Source organism: Electrona antarctica (assembly GCF_951216825.1).
Source record: "Electrona antarctica genome assembly, chromosome: 4".
Classification (NCBI taxonomy): domain Eukaryota; kingdom Metazoa; phylum Chordata; class Actinopteri; order Myctophiformes; family Myctophidae; genus Electrona; species Electrona antarctica.
This window is the reverse complement of record NC_136809.1, coordinates 35,828,586-35,845,910: the sequence shown is the minus strand read 5'-3', so window position 1 is coordinate 35,845,910 and position 17,325 is coordinate 35,828,586. Positions and strand designations below refer to the sequence as shown.

The 17,325-nt window shown below is 41.3% G+C and overlaps 2 protein-coding genes across 3 annotated transcripts; one reads left to right on the top strand and one right to left on the bottom strand.

The window, feature by feature from the left end:
- Positions 1–2,203: 2,203 nt before the first annotated feature.
- wdr83os (WD repeat domain 83 opposite strand) lies at positions 2,204–9,800 on the bottom strand. Its single transcript, XM_079500146.1, has 4 exons — positions 9,607–9,800; positions 8,158–8,263; positions 6,168–6,265; positions 2,204–2,550 (listed from the first exon to the last, which is right to left on the bottom strand). The coding sequence occupies exons 1-4, from the start codon at positions 9,654–9,656 to the stop codon at positions 2,484–2,486; spliced, it is 321 nt and encodes a 106-aa protein (XP_079356272.1). The 5' UTR covers positions 9,657–9,800; the 3' UTR covers positions 2,204–2,483.
- Positions 9,801–9,870: 70 nt separating this feature from the next.
- Positions 9,871–16,997, top strand: wdr83 (WD repeat domain containing 83). 2 transcript variants are annotated; one of them, XM_079500145.1, is made up of 10 exons: positions 9,871–10,162; positions 10,623–10,749; positions 12,795–12,915; positions 13,592–13,697; positions 14,060–14,108; positions 14,234–14,360; positions 15,049–15,116; positions 15,517–15,625; positions 16,171–16,285; positions 16,587–16,997. In XM_079500145.1, exons 2-10 carry the CDS (start codon positions 10,647–10,649, stop codon positions 16,746–16,748), a joined length of 960 nt encoding a protein of 319 aa, XP_079356271.1. In that variant the 5' UTR covers positions 9,871–10,162; positions 10,623–10,646; the 3' UTR covers positions 16,749–16,997. The 2 variants fall into 2 exon arrangements, with proteins under 2 accessions (XP_079356271.1, XP_079356270.1); XM_079500144.1 differs by having other exon boundaries at positions 9,872–10,162; positions 10,619–10,749.
- The last annotated feature ends 328 nt before the right edge of the window (positions 16,998–17,325 follow it).

The window sequence follows — 17,325 nt, the reverse complement described above, 5'->3', positions numbered from 1 at the left end:
TGGTGCTGTGGGAACCAACACATGGGCACTGGTCACGAGGACGTCCCATACTAACATATGTGGATGTACTCAAGAAAGATGTAGGAGTGCAAAGCACCAACGAGCCGGATGTATGGAGAACCGGGATGACTGGAAGCGACGATGGAAGGCTCGTCTGAGGACGACCTAGAGAGACTTGATTGATTGACATAAAAAGGGCATGTCAGTTCAAAACCCACAATGCAATTGGCCTACTTTGTTTTCGAGAGTGTTGCACACAAACGTCAGTAGCATTACAAAGTTATTATAGCCTACAAGAAAACCCTACCAATCCCATTTCTCCTATATTTCCTGTTTCAAGTGTGTGTCTTATGTAACTATTTTCAGCAAAGGGATGATAATTATTTTGGTCAGTAGATCTTGTTGAGCTGGTCATTTTGAAAGTAGCTCAAGTCAAAAAAGTGTGGGCACGCCACACCCCTGGTCTAAATGTTTCATTGGTCTTCCTTCATTATTGATGCCAATCTTTTCACCTGCCCCTCTCCAGCCTCCAGTCCACAGGTAGAGGTAAGGCACGGGTCTTGCTCAAGGACACAGCCACAAGCTGAACACTTGGGTCAAGTTATACTTATGGGATAGTCTGTAGTGTAGAACCATTAGCCAAGCCCCCCCCCCCCCCCCCCCACACACACACACACACACACACACACAGGAGAGTATAGGAAAAATAGCAGAGATTCAAGCACATCTGATAAATCCAGATGTTTTTCTGAGATACAAGACTTCTGAGAATTGTTAATTGACAGCAAATTCTGATTTAGTTAGTCTTTTGAATAACACACCATTTTGTTTTGGTCCTATTTTAGTCATGTAAAATTGTTTAGTTTTAGTCTTCTTAATTGACTAAATATAAAAACCTTTGTCTTTTAGTCTTAGTCTTAATTTGGACAGCAAATTCTCATTTAGTCTTTTGAACACACCATTTATTTTTAGTCCTATTTATATGAAATGGTTTAGTCTTAGTTGACTAAACATCAAAATCTTAGTCTTGTAGTCTACAAATGTAACACTGCTTCTGAGTCGAGCCTTCTCATTTCCTGGTGATTGATTACTCACTCATTTGTAACGCCATTATGCCCTCTAGTGTTAAAAATGGGGATATGAAACAAAAATAACAGTATAGTGGCCCTGTTTTGACAGTTTACTGCCTGTGGACAGGCCCAACCATGCAGAATAGGAGATTAGATTTAATTAAAATTGCCTCCCACCCTCCACCCACTGACCTTAAGATCTACATTCACTGCAAAAACTGTGACATTTCATTTTTTAATATCCAAATTACGCACACCGCTGCCGATCAGCGTGGATAACTGCTGACATGGACAAATTCAATATCCTCTTCTACGATAGCAATCGTCAACAAAAGAATCGAGTGCAAAACTCCCAAAACTACAAAGGGATCAAGGAAGGCATTTTGTCCCTTTCAAGAAACTGTCAAGTTGGTGTTTTGAACCCCCTTAAATTGGTGCGAATACAGGGGAAATGGAGTGGAGTTTGCTGAAACGGTGGCTATGCTGGCTCCGTTCCCAGCAGCGCAAGTGTCCTGTCGGTGCAGATAGAGCACCTGCAGGTCCGGGAGGAGGCCACTAAATCAGCTTTAGGCTGACTATACCTACTCCTTTACTTCCAGTCTTTCGTCAGCACACACACACACGGTGTGTGGCAAGCAGGCCGAGGAGATTAGAAAGGACTAGATGTTGTGGTAAACTGTGTGTTAAAGCAGTGATAAAATGATAGGAAAAGCTAGCTAGAATTACCACTTAAGCTGCATTTACATGTATACTAAAAATGTCCCAATGCCTGTAGTTAAAATATCCAATCTACAAGCTCACAGCACGTCGCAATGTGTAATCATGTTCTTGTAACTCGGCCATTTACACCGTTTGCCTTTAATGCCATGCCCCAAAATAGATGCCAGGTTGAAAGTGGTTAATAAGGTGCCTGCAAGCGCGCGCACACACACGCACACGCACACGCACGCACACACACACACACACACACACACACACACACACACACACACACACACACACACACACACACACACACACACACACACACACACACACACACACAAAAAACCTCCTACAGTCTATGTGTGAACATGGTGATAGCATAGGCTCTATTAACATCTTTAATAAGCTCAACATAAACAAAAGCCATCTAATTTTAAAACAATTCATATTTATTTTGACAACCTGTAGTGGAAAAACTAACGAGTAAAACAGCCTCAAGAAAAAGAAAAAAGGTTTGTGTTTTTAAAGAGATGAAAATAAGAAAGTAGTGGGAAGACCATTTCATCTCTTCTTTCCGGTTAATGTCCTCTGTCCATTTCTCTTCATCATCAACAATGACCCCCCCCCCCCCCCCACCATTAGCCATCTTGTCTCCCATTCCAGCCCTGCCTGTGTATTCTGTCAAACTGTGCTGTGACCGGTCCATGGTTACCAGGGTGGTGACATTGGCTGTGGGTTCTGGAGATATGACATTACAACTGCTGAGATGGACAGCCTGCAGACATTAGGAGACACAAAAAAGAGGCAAAGACAATATTAAAACTAGAAAAAGTGCCCTTCTGGGCACAGGTCTCCACCAGGAGGATAGGACTGTGTGAGATGTTTGGCAAAATGTTTAGGAGTAATATAAACATGTTTGCCTTTGATGACAATTGGATGACTTGAGGCATTTTGTTCCAAAAATGTGTTTTGCAAAAATCAACCTGTTGGTGGCGCTATAACAGGCCAATGTGAAAAGGGTGGGATATATTCCTCAGCCTAGTAAGAAAATGTGTGAAAGATTTCACGTAAATTGCATGCTGCGTTCATGATTTGAGGCTTTTGTTCAAAACGGGGCAATCTTGCAAACTGTGAAAGCCAATTATAGCCAATTAGGATGGAATATGAAATATCGGACAGATCCGACTTGAGCACATGACCATAGAGATACTGTGTAACGATTTGTGAGATTTTTGGACAGAATCTGGAGGAGTAATATCAAAAAATGTGTTTTACAAAAGTCGGCCTCCTGGTGGCGCTATAAAAGGCAGATGCGGAAAATGAAGGTCAAAGGTTTGTCCTTGGCCTCTAGGGAGTGTGCATGCAACGTTTCACGCAGATCGGTGCAGTTTTAGGTAAAAAATGTGAAAAGCTGCCTCATGGTGGCGCTATAACAGGCCGTTCTGGAAAATGCGGGGCAGAGGTTCATCGTTGGCATCCAGGGAGTGTGTGTGCAAAGTTTGGCATCGACCGGGTTAACGGTGCCGGAGATTAGCTGTACACAGACGGACGGAAGGAAGGACGGACGGACACACGGACGGACGGACACACACACGGACGGAGTGCAAAACATACTCTCTCCCCATGCCTTCGGCCTGGTGGAGACAATGAGCAAAGTTGTTAACAATATTGTTGGGTAAAAAGTAAAAACCCCTTTTGGGATTCTTGTTGCTATGTAGAGTAGATAGCAGCATAACATTTGTCATTTTTGAATAAATATTTATTATATATGTTTTTCAGAAAACTTGGGTCAGGATTTAGAAGTCGTTTATAGAATCTGCCTCAGTCCTAAATGGGTTAAGGCAGGGATGTCCTGAATTAATGCATTGGTCAAAGAAATGGCCAAATTAGATTTTGATTGTGATGCTTCTTTGTTTGTACAGCTCATCAACGGATTGTACCAGTTAACTCGTTCAACAATCACAAACATCAATACCATGGCCTTCATTCAGATGACAGCCCTCCATCATCACTCTGCTAATCATTCAAGCCACTGCTGTGTTAGCACAGACTGCCGCAATTCCCTCAATTTACCTCCTCCTCTTGCTAATATCTGTACAATGTACTGTGTTTTCTTCTTTTATTTTCATATTCCCCATAGAATGGCGGTGGCCTTTCTGTGTGGGGTTTGCATGTTGTCCCTGTGTACCCTAGGGTAGATACCCTCACACAAACATGCAGTAATCCTGGTCTCTAAACTGCCTCCCCCTGGCCAGCCGGGGCGCCTGATGGAGGGGAAAGGAACTGGTTGGAATAACGTGTTCCTTCCATGCGCTATGTCCAACCGGGGAAACTCCCCCCTGTCAGGTGAAAAGAAACGGCTTGGACTCCTCACGCATAGAAGGAAGCATGAGGTGAGTCTGTTGCTCTCCCCAGGTTGGCGGAGGGTGTGTAGAGCCCAGGAATACATTCGATAATTGACACTGGGTGAAAAAATGTGTTACAAAATTGTGGGATAAACATTTAAGAAACAAATAAATAAAATATAAAGTGTTATATTGTGATAATCATTGCTATAGAGTGTTGCTTGTTCAGTAACAGGAGTCTCCATGTCTCTCCAGCTTCTTATAAAACAGAAAATGCATTTTCAGGTCGGGAAACCAATTTGATCCAATCAGGATGGAGAATTCAGTCAGGAATCACAGATTAAACAAGTGGAATTGTAAGCGATGACACAAATAAATGAGCAGACAAAATAGGAACTGGAACACTGATAAAAGGCTACTTTCACCTGAAAATGTATGTATTTTGTCAAAAGTAATATATAGTGTAAGTGTGTCTTTGGGACCGTCTACTGTGCTTCTAATTCATCAGACAGAAATATTGTTCGAAATTCAGCACGTCAGTTCAGTTAATACTATAGAAGTCTGCGTTATTGCACTATGCCAGTTTAAAACATATCGACTGAGAACTGTAAAAAAAATTAAATAAAGAGACACATTGACACTGTAACCCCAGTTGATGTCTTTATACTGTAGTCTCAGTTTGTTCTCTAATAGGTCAGCATCCAAAGTGTCCAACTTTTCTTTCTGTGGATCTTGAGTGTACAGTAGGCCTACAATATTGCCTTGCCAACGTTGCAAAGTTGTCCATAGCTTCAGCTCAATTTGATGATAAATTAAAGTTATGAGCTTTATGATGGCCAAGGTTATAGGCCTGCTGTATCTTTACCTCAATGTATCTAAATTAATCACTAAAGTCCTAAAATACATATGAATCAGCTTGCACATGGATATGGAATATGCGTCCATTTCACAGACTGCTGAGCAAAACAAGGCATATTTGCCAAACGTCAAGTCTGTATTTTAGCCATACAGGTCCCACACGTACGTGGTTCTGGAAACCATTTCATCATTTATTTTCAAGAGGTGTTGTAGGCATAACCACATCCAAGCATCTGCTATGGGATGTGTGCTGCTCCCAGCCCCAATGACACCTCCTCTACCATCTGTTCCAGGCATATTACTTTATGTACAGTATGTAGGTGCACACTTTAGTGTAACACATCAGTTCCTATGCACACTAGTAAAGGTCTTGACTGACCTTGAAGCAGTATCTATATCTACTATTATGCACAGGAGGCAGACCCTGGAGGCACATTGTACTCACTATGACTGAATTTTGCTGAGGCAAACATTTTTTACTAAAATACTACAGCCTCAGGCCTGTCATTAATACAACCTCATCTAGCCAATGGACTGGGGAATCATTTCCTCAGAACATATATCTGTCAGAAGGGCCATGCTTTGCTCCCCTGGATAGGTGCCCTTCTACACACAGTATAATGTTTTATGAGCAAATGCAAGTACAGTATACCTCCCATGTAGGTTGCGCAGTTTAAAAGCTTTTGTACATTAAAGTTGTCCCATCTAATGTCATGACGACAAACCAAACTCTGGGCACATTTGACACATTTATAGGAAGCTATTATAAAACCATCCATAGCTTTCTGTGCACATGGCAGATGTTGGCAGGATATAAACATGTACAATGAATATTTCACACGCAAAATGCATAGATGCAAGGTGGCAACTCAACTGCATCAATTTCTAAATTGATGAAAGAAACGATCATAATTGATTATTTCTTTGGCCAAAATAAAATTTAAGGAAAATGTGCTGAAAAGTTGAAGCTTGGTGCGTCACTTCAAATTGTTCCAATAATACTCAGCAAATATGAGTATCAGTTCACCCAGTAAAATGTTTTGAATCGTAAGAATAATTGAATCAGGCTGAATCGTGGGGAAGTTTTAGACGTCATGATGCACTGAATCGTTCTGAAGAATCGTATATTTGTAATCATGTCATTATGAGGATAGGCATTTATATACCTCTAATGCCACATCATACTCACATGAAACTGCTCATCATCTGTTTGGTGTCTTCTGAGCTTCTGGAGTTGGCAAAACTGATGAAAGAGCAGTAAACCGCTATCCACGCACACCACTTCAACTACAATATAAGCAGAATTAAGAGAACACCATCAGCGTACAATGCCTAAGTGTAATTTCATTCTTCATTAGAAATAATAAATAAATCACTTGAACCCCAGAAATTCTATTCTGTGGGTAACATTTGTCAGGAATAGCCAGCGATCTACAAGCTCACAGCGTGTTACATTTGTAGATCTGCCATTTCTGGCAAAGAGATTTGATGCAGAAGTAAACAGCTGACCATGTACATGTTTTCCCCTTTTTCTAACCATGTATATGATTTTTGTATGTTTAAATGCTCTGGTGAATTGAAAATGGAGGACCCTTATGTAAAACAAGTCTTAGTGATTTTTCTGGTTTTATTCTCTTAGCAGTTTTTGTGTTTTCCTTGAACTGTACTCATTCTGCAAACTGTTAATAAATAAATCACACTTGTGTGATGTGAGGGGCGCTCTTATCATACATCACATTCCTCAAAAATTAAATCGATCGATCAATCACACATTCTGTGAATCTCCAAATACGGAGAAGACTGATTATGTTGTTATAATATTATAATATTACTACTGACATGATACTACACAGAGGATTCTCATGATGGCCCATGGGTATTATTGCACTAGGTTTTTTAAATAAATAAATGTTACATACATTATTTACTCCCATGCAGAAAATAAAATTTCCACACAGATTCTTAATAAATGTAATATTTGAAGTACCGGTAGTATAATTGGTATTGGCACCATGATTTCAAGCCATACAGACTAGTGAGTCGCTGCAAAATTAATGATTACCTTGTCTCCAAACAGATTATACAATCTCTATTCCGTCACAAAGGACCAAACATGTTTATCTGTAGTGCTGACAGGCTTCAGAAGCCCTTCAGCCTACCATCTCTAAGGCGAATTTCACCTTTAATCTTCTAAATGGAACGGGTGGGCAGGGCTCTGATCCACCCTGGGGGGCAGCAGTGCAACACACACACACAGGCGAGATGGGGGAGGGGACATGGAGATTGGCAGAACTTCATAGAGGAGGAGGAGGAGGAGGGAGGGAGGGAGGTGTGTGTGTGTGTGTGTGTGTGTGTGTGTGTGTGTGTGTGTGTGTGTGTGTGTGTGTGTGTGTGTGTGTGTGTGTGTGTGTGTGTGTGTGCGCAGGGGTCACCTTGAGCACTGTTTCCCAAACGGTGTGTCGGGACCCAATTGTGGCTTGTGGACAGATTTGTGTGGGTCTTGAGTAAATACTCATCCCCCCCCCCTTTTTTTGCTTCTTTTATTATGATTTATATTTCAAAAGATTATCAAAAAATAAAATAAAAACTAGAAAAACTGGTTTTTCAAACTGGTAATCCAAACAATTTGTCAAAATAATGAATTTAAAATTAAAAGCATTAAAACAAATACCATACATTCCACAAGTTCCTTTTAATTATATAAAACCGGATCGCTAAAATCTATTTTTTGACTGGGCCGTTGCTAGGCAACGACTTGTGCAGTGCTCAGCATCATGTGCGCCACCGTTCACTTCCTTGTTTACGGCCCGACAAAACTGTCTATTCTCTCTAAATCTACGTTGCGGTCCATGGTTTTGATCAGAACGACAATGTCCTCATTTCTGACTTAACCAAGCATCTCGTTCGGAATATTAACGCTTCTAAGTTCTAAAGAGAGATCAGATGTGACAGCGCAAGGCAGTAATGGAACATTATACCTCCCAGTTTGGGGGGGAAAATGGAAGGCCTTTCAGAGTAAAATCTGCCTCATTTGCTGGGCACTCTAGTGCCTTTATTTTGAAAAAGTGTGACAACACATTGCTCCGCAATGCTATTTTCAGTTGTTTGGGTCCCGGGCCGGAGACATCTCATTACTCTTTTGGGTCTTGAGCTAAAACGTTTGGGAACCAACCACTGACCTTGAGCATCAGTCCACACATGCTGAAGATCATGCCCAGCAGGTTCATGTAGTCAGGTGTGGGGTCTTCCAGGGTGGGGTTTGACTCTGTACTGGGGGCTTTATACCTAGAGGAACAAGAGGGATGGCAAGAATACTTAGATATTGACTCTGTAGTCTGTACTGGGGTCTTTATACCTAGAGTAGTCTCTCGAGACCGACTGTAAAGGAAAAAATGGTGCCGTCTTTCCCTTTTTTTGCCGATGGGTTCTCAGATTGTATCTAGAGTAACAAGAGGCCAGGGGTTGTCGTTGACACTAAAGTTTCAGAGGCACTTGCCCGTCGGGCAAGTACAGGTCATGTTCTACTTGCCTAAAGGTCATGCCCACTTGCCCGAAGATCGTCCATTATAAAATGATAGGTAAATGTTGCGGTTGTTGAACAAATAAATGTTAAATCCAATCGATCCAACTGTCGGGTGGCGAAAGTCACTTTGAAAAAACAGAATGAGTGCAACTGCTAGTTGTAAAAAGGTAGCATACTAGCATTGTTAATGTTCTGTTCATGAATAGCCAATATTTAATGAAGACCGAATGTACGTGCCCACCGGAAAACCTGAAAGCAAATTGCCTGAACGCTTTGCCACGGGTGGTAGGGCGGTAAGGCAACCGGGGAATGGCAATATTTAAAGTATGTTGCAACTTGCACAGTGCATATGTTTGGTTCTTTAACAGCGTGGTTCTCAAACTATTTAATTTCACGGACCACCATAACTCTGGGATGGAACCAAATGGTTACGCATCCATTTGGTTCCATTTGTACAATCTAGTTACAGACCTGTAGGGTCCATTTGGACCGCCCTCAAGGAACAAGAGGGTCCCTGGACACCAGTTTGAGAACCTCTGCTTTAACAATATCTTAGTAGTAAGCTGAATTGTGTAAATAACTGTTTAGATTTTACTGTACTTGTCTTGTTTCCGCATCAGTGTCATCAAGCACAAAGCTATACAAATTGAGCAAATGTGCTTAAAATACAAATAAATAAGTACAATTATTATGCCATGTATATGAGTGTAATAACAACGTAACAGGTGATACCATGGAAGAGTGGGCACCTCGGTGTAAAATTGGCTATATGTTTTTAAGCGAATAAATCATTAGAACATGCTTACACAATTTCTACATATTTCTACAAAAGCCATCCTACCCAGTCATTACCATTTTTCAATAATAATAATGTAATGTAATGTAATGTTGAGACCAAAATGGCAGGCAATTATCAACAATTCTTGACAATAAAAAGACCCCACGTAGCTAAACGGTAATCGCATTAGCCCATGCAGTGACACTGAGCTCAATGAATGAAGGGTAGCAATAATCTGAAGTTAGCTTAGCTGCCTAGCTAAAGTAACTAGCCAGCTCGATGGAAGGGAAACTTTCATTTCAAATGCTGCCTCAATAAGACACTCACCGCAAAATCTTATTCGATCTTCTTGGGTCCGCCATATTGTTTGAAGACATGTTAAGATTAATTCGTAATGTCCGCTTGCTTGTTGTAAACTGTTTTAAAACGTTTAAATGCAAGAATGTTTTTTTAAGACACAGCTGACCGACCCTCTCTCTGTCTGACAACTCGTTCCTCGGAGGGGTGCTCTTTTCCGGTTTTCATTTCAAAATAAAAGGTTAGTGTATAGGCCGTGTAATGGCGATTGTTGAATAGAGAGCGTCTTGAACTTTTATTCTGAAAATTATATTTTGACCCCAGCATGCATCTCGTGTAATGCCGGTCCGGACGCATGCATCTGTAGCTACAACCACAACAACACTGTCTTATTCTTTATCATTAATACATCTATGCTGATTCTGTTGCTTTATACAAAGCCGGAGAAATGATGTTTTCAGCTTCTGAGAAACAAGGCTGAAAAAAAGAAGAAAAAAAACATGGCTCACTCATAAACGACAGGCACAGCTCTTCTACAGCCTTCACAGATTGGCCAGTTAGGCTACTGCAAATAAAAGTGAAGTTGGTAAGAAAACCCACTTTCGATCAGTTTGTTCCTACTTCCTTCGAGTAGAAAGTAGAAAATATGTATATCTCCTTTCAGTCTTAGAGTAAGCTTTCAGTAAGAAAAAGAAGACCCCCAGCCAGGGGTCCTTGAGAGGGTTATTCCCCAGCAAAAGTAGTTAAAAGCATCACAATCGTCTTAACCACTTTATCCGTTTATTATGTTGGCTATTCAAAAATAGTAGATCTACAAGGCAAGCTCAAAGCAAGCCAGTTCATGCCACTCTGAGAGCTTGTATGTCTGCTATTTAAAATCTTGAATAATTTTGAATTTCTTTAACTCAAATCTCTTCTATAGGGTTCCCTCCTAGCACAAAACCTTTTCAGATGGGGGGACCGCACCAAAACTACATATCAATTAGGGGGTCTTTAAAAGGTTTGAGAAGACCTGGCTTACATAATGTGTATATTTCCACAGACAGTAAGTTGTACACACAGATTGGACTATGACCTTCCCCCAGCCTAAACTCCAGGCTCCTCAGCTTCCTCGACATCTGATCAGAACCATAGACTGTCTGCAAGGAGCTGTAAGGGCTGTGCGCTTCAATGGTAAGAACTACTGTGCTTTTACATGGGATTAGATGTATTTATTGACCCCCAGAAGCAAATTGAAGCGTTACAGGAGCCAGGAGGATACAAATGGTGCATGAGTGTCTTAAAAATAAGTTTAAAACAGGTGGGTAGCACACATCCAGTCCCTCGCTGGTGCTGGACAATAGGTAGATACAGTGTAAAATGAGAGAAGTCTGCACACAGCTAAACTCCACAGTGTTTAATTTATTTTAAAATGCCGGCATTCACAAACATCAAATGTCATCTTGTCACCTGATGAAGACAGAAACGTTTTGTTTGTGAATGCAGGTGTTTTCAAATAAATTAAACACTGTGGAGCTGAGCTGTGTGCGGAGTGCAGACTTCTTTCTTCTTTCTTTACACAAAGAAGACACACAACACAACATCACTGGCGGTGGTGATCATTTAAAAAAAAAACTAAATGACCAGTACAGCCCTTATAGGATCATCATGTATACTATGGAGTTAATCAATGGCATGTAGTAGTTGTCCTCATTGCATTCAACATATCGTCGCTGTTATCTTGATAACCCGACATGTTGTTATTACGACATAGCTTGTAGGTCCAAAACCACTACTTTTCAGGAAATGGGGAAAACAGTAACCTGTGTTCCAATGGATCCAATGTAATTATTATTTAGTAACAAGCTCTTTTAATACGTTGCATTGGTGCAATGTTTATAAAACCCTCAGACAGAGAGACGTAACCACTTTCACTTCCAAAAATGTTAAAAAGCTGCAATAAATACTAAATAGTAGGACATTCATTAGCCCCTTTCAGGTCCCTCAGTTAGCTTTTCTGAAGTTTGGACGTCGCTAGCCCTAGGGTCCCTGATCGGTTATTAAGCCCTCCATGGGATGCAGATGTACATACCCTCCGTTCACGGAGAGCGGCGCGCCGTTTGAGTGTTGGTGAGATGTTTCAAAGATGCATAACACGGCTATAGGAGACAACGGAAACGTGGGCGAAATCGCATTAACTGCCGATGCCGTTAAGTGTTTTTTTTTTAAAGTTTTGGCTTCTCTGAAATTCTCTCTTCCTCACTTCCTTGACTTCCTTGTTGACTTCCCATTGTACCGCCTCCCGAGCGGCGACTGGCTAGCTGCACGTCCTAGTTACTGCCTCTGATTGTCCGACCGCGTACATGCAGGATGTTTATAATGCTGTTGTGTCGTGGGAGGCGGGACATGGGAAGTGAGGAAGAGAGAATTTCGGAGAAGCCAAAAGTTTAAAAAGAAAATACTTAACGGCATCGGCGGTTAATGCGATTTCGCCCACGTTTCCGTTGTCTCCTATAGTCGTGTTATGCATCTTTGAAACATCTCACCAACACTCAAGCGGCGCGCCGCTCTCCGTGAACGGAGGGTATGTACATCTGCATCCCATGGAGGGCTTAATAACCGACCAGGGACCCTTGGGCTACCGACGTCCAAACTTCAGAAAAGCTAACAGAGGGTACCGAAAGGGGCTAGACATTCATTTGAGATTTCAATCATCAGAATCTTCTACGGACATAGAAATATTTGTTATTTGGATATTGTGGCTTTGTCCTTTACACTTCATTCCTTCCTTCCTACTTCCCTGTAGTGCTGTTGATGAGGATTTAGAGTAAACGTTTGTTACGCTGCCCGTATCGATGCGTGGCAAGCTAATGTAGTCATTGAACAAACTCGGATAGTCAAGATAGTGATCCACAGATGTATTGAACAAACATTCATGGCTAGTACGCTGTTCTGCCATGTCAAACATGGGAAAAGTACAAAAGTTAAGTGGGGAGGCCTTCGTGACATGTATGAAGATGTGTTGGTTGGTTGGCATATACCCATAGCAATAAGAGTCACCGAGCGGGTGCCCTAGCAATGTAGTAGGTAGCTGTGAGCATGGAAGTAGAGTGTTTATGCATACATACCGTCGCATACATAAAGTATATATTATTGTTATATCGAATATTGATGGAATGTTCAATAGTCAGAACTCAGAAGAATGTTTTCCATCCGCCCTCTCTCTCCTCCCCTGTCAGCTGACGGTAACTACGTGCTGTCCTGTGGCAGTGACAAGTCTCTGAAGCTGTGGAGCGGCAGCAGAGGCACCTTGCTGAAGTCTTACAGTGGTCATGGATACGAGGTCCTAGACGCAGATGGGTATGGGTCTTTCATATCGTTGCTGCTGGGCAGAAACAGCTTATCTCCATATTTTAACTTTTTGTTTTTTTGTAAATTTGTGCCCCATTTAATCATAATACAGCGTCACACAAAAGCGTCAAAAGTAGCAGATGCACAAGCTTGAAACGCAGCCCCGAATCGACGTGTTTTGAGCTTGTAGATCTGCTACTTTTGCTACTTTGGAATTTGAATCCTGAAAGTAACTAAGTAACTAAAGTCGTTTTTGATGAGGTTCCCACCTGACAGAGACTATATTTTACTAATCACAGTATTAAAAGCATATTAAGCATATAAGCGTATTAATACACATACGTACATAATATGTAAAACGAAGTGAAGAATCCAGATGGCTTATTAAGGGTCCAGTGCAAAATGTGCCACATGGATAAAAAAAAATCATATGCAAATATTATTTGTATCTTTCCATGTATTATGCTCACAAGTTGGTATTCAACTTCAATCGTACAATATCATTACTATACTCAAAATACCTGTATTTCTACCTACCCACGAGTTTTAGCCCCTACACAGACAGTACATTGAATTTAGATGTCACCAGGTGTATCGTTAGGCAGAGATCAATCATTGTCCAACATTGACAACCTTTTAATTTTACCTGGTTAATTAAAGTATTGTTGTATTGTTGCTCCCACAGTTCCTTTGACAACAGTCAATTGTGCTCCTGTAGCTCGGACAAGACAGTGATCCTGTGGGACGTGGCCACTGGACAGGTCGCACGCAAACTCAGGGGACATGCTGGGGTGAGCGGTTTTATCAGCAAGCTTCCTGGCAGGCAATTCTGAGAAGAAAAATATTAGTACATTTCCCAAAAGGATTAGAAGCATGCTGGTGAATTGTGTGTGTGTGTGTGTGTGTGTGTGTGTGTGTGTGTGTGTGTGTGTGTGTGTGTGTGTGTGTGTGTGTGTGTGTGTGTGTGTGTGTGTGTGTGTGTGTGTGTGTGTGTGTGTGTGTGTGTGTGTGTGTGTGTGTGTGTGTGTGTGTGTGTGTGTGTGTGTGTGTGTGTGTGTGAGAGAGAGAGAGAGAGAGAGAATTAGAGTACAAATAAATGCAGAGAGTAAGTTAACTGGAGGCTTCTCTGATACAGACGTTCATTTCTTCACAGAAAGTCAATTGTGTCCAATTCAATGAAGAGGCAACTGTCATTTTATCTGGTGAGTCTCTGGTGACCATCTGATTATACAGACACAGTAATATTGCACATACTGTAAATTGTACCTTGCCATGAAGCTGATTCTGTTCCCCAGTCAATAAAATGACAGATCTGTTTCTCATACAGGGTCCATAGACGGGACAGTGCGGTGCTGGGACACCAGGTCGCGACGGTTCGAGCCGATTCAGACTCTAGACGACGCTTCGGACGGCATCAGCAGTCTGAAGGTGGTCCAACACGAGCTCCTTACCGGGTCAGTGCCAACATGCTTATCATACCATTAAAAGACCACATCACCACTTTTCAACCTATCTTCATATAATAGGTCCTCACTAATAATCATGAAAAAATGGCTCAATTTCTTTCCTACTCAGTCTGTGTCTCATAGGAGGGCTGTGGGCAGTTCAGAAACCGTCCTCCAGTGACATCATCGATGGGGAATACAAGCTAATAGAAACTACAGGCTTTCTAGTCCTGAAAAGTTGCAATGCGAAAATGGAAGCCATCGTTCTCACGATAATGAAAAACTAAACATTTTTATAAAACAATCTTGTTTAAAAAAACAATCTGCCTAATGATGATGTCACTGGAGGACGGTTTCTAAACTGCCCACAGCCCTCCTATGAGACACAGACAGAGTAGAAAACAATTGTGCCATTTTATCATGATTATTAGTGAGGACCTATTATATGAAGATAGGTTGAAAAGTGGTGAAGTGGTCCTTTAAGACCTGAGGCCGATTCTACAAATGTCTTCTATAACAGTTTTCTGAAAAACAAATGTTTCTATAGCAGAGGTGCTCAAACCTTTTCATGTCAAGGACCCCCAAAATTATGTATTTGGCCACAGATCACCATCTGCAAATATTTTGTTCTCTTTAAACACGGATTACTGTTTGATTTTATTTTCTTTATTTCTTCTTCTTTTCTTTTTTTGTTCAGGTCAGTGGATGGTAGACTGCGACGCTATGACCTGAGAATGGGACAACTACATGTAGACTTCATCAACAGTCAGTAACTCCCATCACCAGAAGAAAATTCATGAAGTAGATTCAATGACATGACATTGTAAATTTAATATACTCCAGGTGTGATGTCTGATGTGTCCGACTCACCAATTATGATATTCATCTGTGGGTCGGGCTCTGTTTGCAAAGATGGTGTATTCTTCTGTAGCATGAGCTTCTAAGCCTTTAATGACCTGTGTGTGTGTGTGTGTGTGTGTGTGTGTGTGTGTGTGTGTGTGCGTGTGTGTGTGCGTGTGCGTGTGCGTGTGCGTGTGCGTGTGCGTGTGCGTGTGCGTGTGCGTGTGCGTGTGCGTGTGCGTGTGCGTGTGCGTGTGTGTGTGTGTGTGTGTGTACACGTTTTTTTTCTCTTTTTTTATTTTGTATTCCTTTTTTCTTCTTCAAGGCCCCATCACATGCGTGTGTTTCAGTCAGGATGGCCAGTGTACCCTGACCTCCAGTCTGGACTCTGCCGTCAGGCTACTGGACAAGAGCACTGGGGAGATGCTGGGAGAGTGAGTCATTTCCACTAGATTGTGTCTAACTTCAGATTACCAGGGACAAAACCACATATCAATTTTGAGTGCCACTTGAAGGGTGACTCTGCAACAATGCAGCTGGTCATGACTAGTTTGTCGCACCCATAGACTTTACGTTCACTACTCACTTTAACTCTCCCAGGAAGTAGATTTTCTATAAAATTCAAAAATAGATATGTTCCTGTTTTAGTATTTTCACTGTTTGGAAAACAGATATTTGATTCCATGCTAAATGCTAAGTCATTGAGAATAGAATATTTTTTGCACTTACAAAAGGGATAAATAGAATAGCAGTTTCACGAAAAGAAAGAACATATATGACATACACAAACTGCGACCTAGAGATACTAGTAATCATATGAAACGGGGTCCTGTGGTTTCATCATTTGTATCACATTGGGGGTCTGTGAAATAAGAAAAGGTTGAGAATCAATTATCCCGTTTATACTGACTTAGTACCACCAGACCATGTTCAAAAGTTACAGTTATGAACACTGTCCATATTGATGTGGTGTGCCCAGGTACACAGGACATAAGATGAAAGGCTACAAGCTGGACTGCTGCCTCTCCAGCAAAGACACCCACGTTCTCAGCTGTTCTGAGGATGGTCACGTATACTGCTGGGACCTGGTGGAGGTAAGAGTCCTTTTCTTTAAAGCCTGAGTTATATTTAGGTATGTGCGAGCGTTGCTCACCCAGAATAGCAGGGCTTGTAGATATGCCAATTCTAACTATAAATCAGGCATTACTCTATAGTGAAAAAATAATTCACATGCTTTACAAAGTGGCCACTGCTTGTGTGTCTGGGCATGCGAGGATTGAATGATTGATTGATTCGCTGAAAGTAACACTAACCGCAAATACCACAAGCCTTGTTTTGTTTGCAGTGAAGACACCAAATGGTGACTGACAGTTTTAACATTCCCCTTCCTCTCAGGGCTCTTTGACACTGAAGCTGCCGGTGGGGAAGGCTGCTGTCCAGTCACTGTCCTTCCATCCCTCAGAGACCCGCCTCCTGACAGCCATGGAGGGGCATGTCCAGGTGTGGGCTGCAGAGCCCGAGGAGGCCGATGAAGAGGAGGATGTGGTGACAATATAGATACAGTGACAGCAGACACTGTACGAAGTGGGGGTGTGTAACCAACTAACCATACAGAAATTGCGTCGATGCATCACAAGTTTGCCTATTTTTGATGTGAACCAAATTAACTGATTGACTAAAGCAGTTAACCTATACATGGTTGGATGTCATAGCTGGGTGATTGGCCAAATATGTGGCAAAACACACAACAAAAAATATTTTTCTTTTTTGTACATATCTGTGAATAAAGTTTTTGTAGCCACATTAGATCGTTTATTGTCTCATGCCTTCAACACATTATTTTAAAAGAAACTAATTTTTTTGATTTGTTAAATTAGATTGTCTTTATTAGTAACTGTACATACATACACATACGTACATGGCATATCACAAAATAAGTTAAACAATACCACAAAGGAATGTTGTCAAATAAATAAATAACTTATTTTACATAAATACATTTTTCATTGCTGATCATTGCAAACTTTGTTTGAATGGCAAAGCAACTTCACTCATATTCATAGTGAACAGTGTAGTTACATTCAAAAGGACACACAATTACTTTGTGTCAAATAATGTCCTCCACGAGGACAAA

Excerpts from the sequence above, each read along its gene's own strand:
- wdr83 (XM_079500145.1), top strand. The coding sequence starts at position 10,647 with ATGACCTTCCCCCAGCCTAAACTCCAGGCTCCTCAGCTTCCTCGACAT. Across the intron at positions 14,361-15,048 it reads CAACACGAGCTCCTTACCGG|GTCAGTGGATGGTAGACTGC; the intron begins GTCAGTGCCAAC and ends TTTTTTGTTCAG. Across the intron at positions 15,626-16,170 it reads ACTGGGGAGATGCTGGGAGA|GTACACAGGACATAAGATGA; the intron begins GTGAGTCATTTC and ends TGGTGTGCCCAG.
- wdr83os (XM_079500146.1), bottom strand. The coding sequence starts at position 9,656 with ATGTCTTCAAACAATATGGCGGACCCAAGAAGATCGAATAAGATTTTG. Across the intron at positions 8,264-9,606 it reads AGATCGAATAAGATTTTGCG|GTATAAAGCCCCCAGTACAG; the intron begins GTGAGTGTCTTA and ends TTGTTCCTCTAG. Across the intron at positions 2,551-6,167 it reads CAGATGATGAGCAGTTTCAT|GCTGTCCATCTCAGCAGTTG; the intron begins GTGAGTATGATG and ends TAATGTCTGCAG.